General features: G+C 39.7%; 1 protein-coding gene across 1 annotated transcript in view; it reads right to left on the reverse strand.

Annotated features, from left to right (window-relative positions):
- The window catches only part of SNAP91 (synaptosome associated protein 91), a 148,147-nt gene that overhangs the window by 89,662 nt on the left and 48,907 nt on the right, over positions 1-9,578 (reverse strand). Inside the window, exons 3-7 of the mRNA XM_055087690.1 lie at positions 7,483-7,625; positions 6,772-6,847; positions 5,919-6,021; positions 4,103-4,196; positions 2,355-2,466 (exon numbers count right to left, since the gene is read on the reverse strand). Coding sequence (XP_054943665.1) covers positions 2,355-2,466; positions 4,103-4,196; positions 5,919-6,021; positions 6,772-6,847; positions 7,483-7,625 — 528 coding nt within the window. The remainder of the gene's footprint in view (positions 1-2,354; positions 2,467-4,102; positions 4,197-5,918; positions 6,022-6,771; positions 6,848-7,482; positions 7,626-9,578) is intronic.

The raw sequence follows: 9,578 nt of genomic DNA on the forward strand, positions 1-9,578 counted from the left end.
CTGATTCACTTTGTTGTAAAGCAGAAACTAACACACCATTGTAAAGCAATTACACTCCAATAAAAATGTTAAAAAAAAAAATGCTGGCCTGAACATCCGGAAGTGGATCTAACACAGTGGTTCCCGAACTGTAGTTCCCCAGACCCAGCACCATCCAGGCCCTCACTAGATATGCAAATTCTCAGGCCCTACCCCAGACCTACTGAATTAGAAACTCTGAGTTAGTATCCAGCAACCTCAATTTTAATAAGCCCTCCAGATATTCTTGAGTAAGAGCCTTGAAACACAGCCAAAAGCATCTATTCCTACTCTTCTGCAAAGGGACATTTACCAGAGTGACTACGCACATGGGAAAGGGGACACACCCAGAACTTTCAGGGACACAGACTCTAAGCCGATGCTAGTCTCTGGGGATCCAAAATGTCACTATATTTTCTACCAATCTGAGTGGAGGCTTTCTGGGGATTAGGAGATTAAAAAAAAAAAATTAGATCCAATGGACGCATGAAACTATCAGTGGTTATTTCATGAAAATATCAGTGGTTATTTCCCCAGTTTCCTGAATACATAGATGAAATACTTTGAAATACACAGACAAACTTTAAACCTAGCAGGATCCCCACATCGGTTTCATGATCTCTACAAAGATACAGGGTAGCAATTCCATCATATTCCCAGGTAACTTGCATACCCGGTTTGTGCAAAAGATGAGTGAATCTTAGAGATGAACTGTAGGTTACTGGAAACTTAATCAGGTGATGATTCTTACTTGCGGAGATCCAGATGTGTCCTCCTTTCCAGCATAAAATCAGCACAGTTGCTGACATGTGATAAGCATCTATCAAACTAGCAAGTTCTTTTCTATCTACCCCAGTAAACACAGCCCAGCAGAAGTAGTTTTCTTTCATCTGGCAGGGATGCCAGTCCATGGTCACTGTCTTATTTCAAGTATATTAACCTCTCTGGTTGTCATAATGCCACTGGATATCATTTGATGACATCAGGTTGACTGTGGCTGGTGGGAAAGAATTTCAGGTATGCTAGGTGCCTAATAAGTCACAGGCAGGTCAAAGGGAAGGCGAGAGAATCTATGAAAGCCCAGGGACCTACTACATCAATGAAGTTTCTGCAGGTCCAAAGGTCCCCTCCATCTGAAAGACACAGTGCTTCACCTTGCACTGCCTGTAACGAAAATGCAGGCGAAAGTTTTGCTGAGCTTTTTTTGGTTTTGGAGGTAACACAGACAACATGTGTATGTGCTGCTCTAAACCGAGTATCGGTGTATGGTGTCAGATGGAAGCAGGGCCCAGATCAAGGAAGACTCTGCAATTGCTCCAACCTGGGGCCACTCGGGCCTTTGTTCCTGCAGAGCTAAAGGCGCTGCAAGTGTCTACAGCAGATCCAAGTGCTGCAGGACGACTCTGGCACATGCCAATAGGAAAATACAATAGAAGCCTCTAGCGCTCTGGAGCAGGGCCATTTCTTTTTCAGATAGTAACTGATCTCCTTTGGAAAAATTGCTCTAGGCTTGCTTCTAGAGACTGAAGTTCTGACCAGAGAATACCAAGTGATCATAAGATCTCAAGCGATATCTTATACACCAAACCATAAAGCTAGACAGGTGTAAGAATATACTCCACCACCAAATGGAGGTAGAAATATAAGCGATCAGCCTCAAGCAGTGCCTGAAAACCCATGTAGGTTGTATGAACAGGTGGCTCATACTCCCAGCGTACCTACATCTTCTGGACGGCTACTTCTCCCTCCAATCATGCCTGTAGCCTCTGGGGAGATCCCTATGACCAGCTGACAGAGGGAAAAAAATAATTCAAGCTTGGATGTTTTCTCCGACTGGCACTAGGTGGAAGTGGTTTGCTGAATCATTATATCCCAGAAAGGGGTGACCTTGTCAGTAGAAAGAAATCTTTTACTGTAGGTCAAACGTCAAGCAGTGTATCTGCCTGATTTTCACTTTATGGAGAACGAAAGACAGTGAGATGTACGGAACTACATCAAAAGAGGAGCACCTCCAGGGGAGGCATCAGAGGTAGCTGTCAGCACAGAGGAACAGTGATGTATCGTTACGGGACTTATTCCAAGAGGCAAAGCCTAGAACCTGCTCCTTCGGTCATTCCAAAATTTTGTAAGCATCCAAATCCCGGAATGAAATCTCTTTCTGCTGGAAATAGCTAGAATGCTTTCCATTCCCTGCACTTAATCTCGACATAAGAACACACACAGAAATGTGACCTGAATGAGCTGTGTACTTAGATTTTGGTGAAGTCTGCAGCACCCAAATCTTTGCATTCTGATACAGTCTCTCTTCACAGACACCATTCAGTCGCTCTACATACCAAGTAAGTTAATAACTCCATCGTTGTAGCAGGCAAAAAGTTTGATAAGGTCCTTGAAAAGAAGCATAAATGCAGCATTTATGACGCCGTTTGTTAGTTCATTTGGATGTACCTAGAAACAGACGAAAATTCCACAAGTTAACTGCAGAGCATCAGATGACAATTTTTCTCAGAGCACGTTAAGAAGTCTCAAATGATTACTAAGAAATTCATTCATATTCCCCAAATGCCGCATAACTCTTTGAGTAACACCACCGATATCAAAAACTGGATTGCCTATTTTTTTGCTTCAATTTAAGCCAATGAAGTTAGTCTTATCAATTAGAAGACATATATACATTCTATTTGATTAATGATCCACAGATAAATCAAATCCCACTCCTGAACACCTGGACTCTTGTTGCTTTTACTATGCCATATTACATTCTTCTCCTTCCCCTGGGTAACGATCTCTGTGGAAGGGTTCAGGCTCCAGGGGCCTGCAGTGACTCGGAGAGGAAGCCGAGCATAGGGAAAACATACCTTAGCCGGCTACCCCTAAAATAATTCTGGAGACTCACAGTATTCACCCATCCATCAAATACTCTAATCACTCACACAAAGAAGAATTTCTCTCCAATTTCCCAGTCCTTGCCCACAACCCCTCAGGCTCTGCTCTTTTTCCATCTCTGACTTCTTTTCTCCTTTAAGTAAGACAGTACCAACATTAAGGGTGAGGAAAGCAAAGAAAAATGAATAATAAGACAAAAAGTTAAGAGAAGCAATTCCATATATACCTAGTGATGTCCTTACTGTAAAATCTGTCAAAAAACAGTAAGATGGTTTGCTGTTTTAAAGGAAATTTCACAGGAGTTGGGTGTTGTGACTAGGATAGACAAAACCATCATCTTAACAGAGATTTTAGTTACTAATATTTGAGGAAAATCTTCGTTTTAGGCAACCAGCCAAACAGAGGAAAGATAACAATGTGAGTTAAGAACCTTCCTACGTGGCAGAACATTTTATTTTCACAAATCAGGTGTGTTTCATTAATTAAAATTTTTAGTTTGAAATAACTGCAAATCCACATGAAACTGTAAAAAATATAGATTCCCATGTACTACTTACCAGTTTCTCCCAGAGGTAAAATCTTGCAAAATTATAGTACAATATCACAACCAGGATACTGATATCAACACAATCCACCCACCTTACTCAGATTTCCCGTTTTACCTGTGGTGTGTATGTTTAGTTCTGTATCATCTTATCGCATGTGTAAGTTAGTGTATCCACCACCAGAGTCAAGATACAGGTTTGGCTTTAAGAGACAAGCCACGTAGGTACTAGCAGGAAGAAGGACCATGACAAAACAAAAATAATTCTCTTCCATGGATGGTGCCCTTTAAACAGACTGTATAAAATAGTTTCTATTGGCAGGCTGGGGTATTGAGCTGCCTGAACGTACGTTTCGCAGCCACTTCATTCTGTCAAACACAACAGGAGGCCACCATCCTGCTCTGAACATGGGGATCCAAGAACGCACCACTCGTAGTTTTCCGTGACTGAAGTAAACACCTGTAAACTTCTCTGACAATCTGGACAACCAAAATCCTCTATTCCTCACTGACAGCCTAAACTAAGTGTTCATCTAATTCAACTATATGAGGGAGACCTAAATCTGTTTCCTGAGGAAATTCTTTATCTGTAGCCCAACTTCAAATAAAAGGCAGCATGATTGTGTAAGAAGCATTTTCTGGTGAGATACGTACGTCAAATTCCAGCAGTGCATCAATCTGTCCCTGTAGTATGGGCATACTCTTCAGTAGTTTCTCAGGAGCCATTGTCCTCATGACACCATCAGCCCTACAATTGGAAAAAAAACCAGAAAGGTAAAACTTACTTGTATGTGGAAAATTTGAGACCACATGCATTGTTCCAAACTGTTTTCCTCCTATTTCCTTGTTAATCTCCTGGGATGATTCTGAGATGTGAAGAGGCTTTGGTTGGGTCCCTTCTCTATACTCCTTACCCACTTGCATTCCTTAACCACACAGGCCATGCTTCCTATGCACTGCCCTCAGGAAGAAAGCAATGTCTGGATAAAAGAGCCCGGCTGAATTTATGAATGGATTTTTCTAAATCTATAACAGAAATACTAGTATTAAAAATCTAGGTTTCCTAAACCCCAGTTTGTTTGTTTTTGAGAGAGAGAGAGAGAAAACATGTCTTGGAAGTCTTCAAAACCTGCAGGACTGGGAGCAGAATTTCTACTATTAACCATCAAGTGAAGAAAAAGGCATTCTGATTTGCAGTTTGGTCAAAAAGAGCTGAGTTTAACCAGCTGTAGAGAACGTGACTGGAGGTTAGCCCTGAAGGGTGCATCGTAGGGGGCACTGAAGCCTGCACCCACCCACACCTCTTAGGGAGCTCCTGTATCCAGAGACGGTCAAGAAGCAGCAGGAGTGAAACAGCTGAGGAAAATGCCCAGGTGACGTGACTGCACTGATAATGGCAGCTTTCGGTCTCTCCCACCTCAACGGTAGGGAAAGCATCCCAAAGCGCCCTTACGTGCCCACTCAGCGGGGCAGAAGTTTGTAAGAAGGCTGTGGACATATTGTGGAGAGGTCACAATCCAGCTCAGGACATCAGCCACGGCTGCCCAGGGCCACGTAAGAAGTCAGAGGAAGGCACAGGAACTAGAATCATCTCTAATGAGATGAGGATGAAGTCAAACCTTAATTTTATAAAATGTTCACCCACAAGAAACTAGTTTATTTTGAATAGGCAAGTTTACATTTTTCACTACCATGATAAAAAAAAAGTAGTTCAAAGCTAAGTTTAGGTCAGCTATCAGAAAACAGAGTTATATCTCTTTGTGTGAATTCTTGAGACTAAAATATTAAACTTTGTACAATATGTTGCCATTATTTCAAATTAGGAATGGATACAAGATTTGCACAGATTTATAGCTGAACACTTTTGATTCAATTCAAACGTCTATTTAGAGGGAAATAAATAGCAATTATGAATTAAACATGCAAGGAGTCTGTATCAATGAGATTTTCCTAATCAACGGTTAGTATTAATAATTAGTTCAGATATGGTGTGTTTTCATGTGTTTGTGTGTGTGCATGTATAACAGTAGGACAGTATTATCTGTTCTCCAGATCTGTGACAGATCTCCACACATACACACAGTTCAGTTTCACCTCAATCAAAACACACTGAAATAACTACTGTCGACTACAGCCATGTTCTTTTAAATGAAACTTGTTTAAATTCTCTCCATTTAAAATTATTTGAAGGTATATAACTGTTCAAGAATTTTGAGTTGATTTTAACAAAATAAAATGTTGTACCATGTCAACTCTGAGCAGCAAATCAGATTTTCTGCATGAAAATATAAATAAGTAACATTGAAACCACAAGGCTAACTTGCATAATATTACTGAGGTTTTTTTTTTAGGTTATTATAAACTGGGCCTTCATGATCAAAACTAGTTGGCAATTAATTTAGTTAAGATAAATCAAGTATGTCTCAAAGACTTCTTCTGCTCAAATAAATATGAGAAAGAAAAAACATACCCTTTCTTCACTCTGGCAAAATCAAATGCCATCTGTCTGTAAGAGAAAGCCTTTTCATTCAAATATCTACTATAGCGCCTTATGAAGGTAGACATATCATAACCTGGGAGGAGGGGCAGAGGAGATAAAACTAATTAATAAAATACCTTCAACTGTGCTTTGCTAGTTCCAATTTTTTTTAAACTCCTCAAATGTAAATAATTCTAAGATGAGGTCAATAAGTGTACCAGACAGGCCTCATTTAAAATCCTACTTCAGGCAAAAATACTTTTGGCATGAGACATTCCAAGACTATTCAATTTAGATATGCTACCATCTTTGTACAGAATGTCTTTTCTGATTTTTCCTTGCATTTTTGTTCACTGTTTCAGATTTAATACATGTAGCTATCTGATAACTATCCACTTGCTTGCTGTGCTTGCCTTATACATAATAGACAACCAGTAAATATGCTGAATGAACAAATGACTGCAGTACAAATTCTATTAGTTTACAAAAAAACATTTAAAACTGGATTATTTTTAATTGGGAAAGTACTTTTTCATTTCATTGCCTCTTACACCTTCATTAACAAACAACTGTGGATCTAACATACCCACTGTTACTTTTTAAGGTAAACACTGAAAAAGACAAGAAATAGAATTAATGTATAATTCATATGCTGAGTTGCATAACAATTAAATATTTTAAAGCTAATATAAAGTAACTATATAGTTACATTTACATTTTTTTCTTATATATCCAATGGAGCTATCAGTTAACACTGATTTTTAATTAATAACCTCACTTCAAAAATCAAAAAATTCTGCATCAAAAACATTAGCAAGAAAATTATAAAACATAATATTCTCACCATGGGATCCACTTTTGTCCAAAAAATTGCTGAGATTGAATAGTGTATTTCTAGAGGCCAAATACTGAATAAATCTCTGAAAAACAAAAGTCAGAACTAAACATCAATATTCTGAAATCACTACTTTTAACAAGTTCTGATACTAACGGGAATTTTCTAAAAATATAAATTCTCATTGTGATCTTTTTTACTCAATATAGTTTCCTAGTCTGCAGGCTTTCTCTGAGGGGGAATAAAAACTGATCATACTCCCTGAAATAGAATTAAATTGTGTGATCTTTCATTTCTGTATATAACAGAAACACTGCAATTTAATAGGATTTGGTAGGTATCCCATATAAAATGGCTAATTTTTAGTTTAGTCAATATTTTCCAAAATTAAACATTTTTATGAAAGCAATTTCCACACAGAGGCACAAAGAATTACTTCCCAATGGGAAAATAATTTTGTTGTTCCCTTCTCCTAATATTTTTGTCCATTAATACGTTTACATGGTATATACAGATTTAACACTTTGATATCTCTAACAAAATGTCTAACAACGTATTTCTGAAAAACAGCTAAGCAGTAGGTTAAATTGTACTCCAGATGACTTTGAACCATATACTTCCTCTTATTTTTCTCCTAATTAGTAAAAGCTTAAGAAACTTAAGTCATCACCAGCCTCCCTCCCCTGCCAAAAAAAGAAAAGTTAGGTTTACATGGTTTACCTCATTTCCATGCACCATGAGATGATGCGTAGTGACTAAAGCTTTAAATACAACCACCCAGCTACTGTTTGTTGCCCGCTCAAAGAGCGTGTCCGCCATCTGAGGAATATTAACATTGGTCTCATTGGTAGCCTGGATCAAATCTATGAAAACAGAAGATTTCCATCAATGACACTAATGACTGCATAAAAAAATTTCATTTCAAATTTTAAACATTTAAACCTGTTGAGTTTATGAGTCCAAAATTGCATTGACAACAGCTAAAAAGATTTTCAAACATTAAATGTCAGAGAGATTGGTTCAAGATGGTGGAGTAGAAGGATGTGCTCTCACTCCCTCTAGCGAGAGTATGAGAATCAAAACTAACTGCTGAACAATCATCGACAGGAAGACACTGGAACTCACCAAAAAAGATACCCCACATCCAAAGACAAAGGAGAAGCCACAATGAGACGGTAGGAGGGGCGCAATCACAATAAAATCAAATCCCATAACTGCTGGGTGGGTGACTCACAGACTGGAGAACACTTATACCACAGAAGTCCACCCACTGGAGTGAAGGTTCTGAGCCCCATGTCAGGCTTCCCAACCTGGGGGTCTGGCAACGGGAGGAGGAATTCCTAGAGAATCAGACTTTAGAGGTTAGTGGGAATTGATTGCAGGACTTTGACAGAACCGGGGGAAACAGAGACTCCACTCTTGGAGGGCACACACAAAGTAGTGTGTACATCAGGACCCAAGGGAAGGAGCAGTGACCACATAAGAGACTGAACGAGACCTACCTGCTAGTGTTGGAGGGTCTCCTGCAGAGGCGGGGGGTGGCTGTGGCTCACCATGGGGACAAGGACACTGGCAGCAGAAGTTCTGGGAAGCACTCCTTGGTGTGAGCCCTCCCAGAGTCTGCCATTAGCCCCACCAAAGAGCCTGGGTATGCTCCAGTGCTGGGTCGCCTCAGGCCAAACAACCAACAGGGAGGGAACCCAGCCCCGCCCATCAGCAGTCAGCAGATTAAAGTTTTACTGAGCTCTGCCCACCAGAGCAACAGCCAGCTCTACCCTCCACCAGTCCCTCCCATCAGGAAACTTGCACAAGCCTCTTAGATACCTTCATCCACCAGCGGGCAGACAGCAGAAGCAAGAAGAACTACAATCCTGCAACCTGTGGAACAAAAACCACATTCACAGAAAGACAGACAAGATGAAAAGGCAGAGGGCTATGTACCAGATGAAGGAACAAGAAAAAATCCAAAAAAAACAACTAAATGAAGTGGAGATAGGCAACCTTCCAGAAAAAGAATTCAGAATAACGATAGTGAAGATGATCCAGGACCTCGGAAAAAGAATGGAGGCAAAGATCGAGAAGGTGTGAGAAATGTTTAACAAAGACCTAGAACAATTTAAAAATAAACAAACAGAGATGAACAATACAATAACTGAAATGAAAAATACACTAGAAGGAATCAATAGCAGAATAACTGAGGCAGAAGAATGGATAAGTGACCTGGAAGACAGAACGGTGGAATTCACTGCTGCAGAAGAGAACAAAGAAAAAAGAATGAAAAGAAATGAAGACAGCCTAAGAGACCTCTGGGACAACATTAAATGAAACAACATTCGCATTATAGGGGTCCCAGAAGGAGAAGAGAGAGAGAAAGGACCAGAGAAAATATTTGAAGAGATTATAGTTGAAACTTCCTTAACATGGGAAAGGAAATAGCCACCCAAGTCCAGGAAGTACAGAAAGTCCCATACAGGAAAAACCCAAGTAGAAACATGCTGAGACACATAGTAATCAAATTGGCAAAAATTAAAGACAAAGAAAAATTACTGAAAGCAGCAAGGGAAAAATGACAAATAACATACAAGGGAACTCCCTTAAGGTTAACAGCTGATTTCTCAGCAGTAACTCTACAAGCCAGAAGGGAGTGGCATGATATATTTAAAGTGATGAAAGGGAAGAACGTACAACCAAGATTACTCTACCCGGCAAGGATCTCATTCAGATTCGATGCAGAAATCAAACGCTTTACAGCCAAGCAAAAGCTAAGAGAATTCAGCACCACCAAACAAGCTCTACAACAAATGCTAAAGGAACTT

This window comes from Physeter macrocephalus, chromosome 11 (assembly GCF_002837175.3).
Source record: "Physeter macrocephalus isolate SW-GA chromosome 11, ASM283717v5, whole genome shotgun sequence".
Classification (NCBI taxonomy): Eukaryota; Metazoa; Chordata; class Mammalia; order Artiodactyla; family Physeteridae; genus Physeter; species Physeter macrocephalus.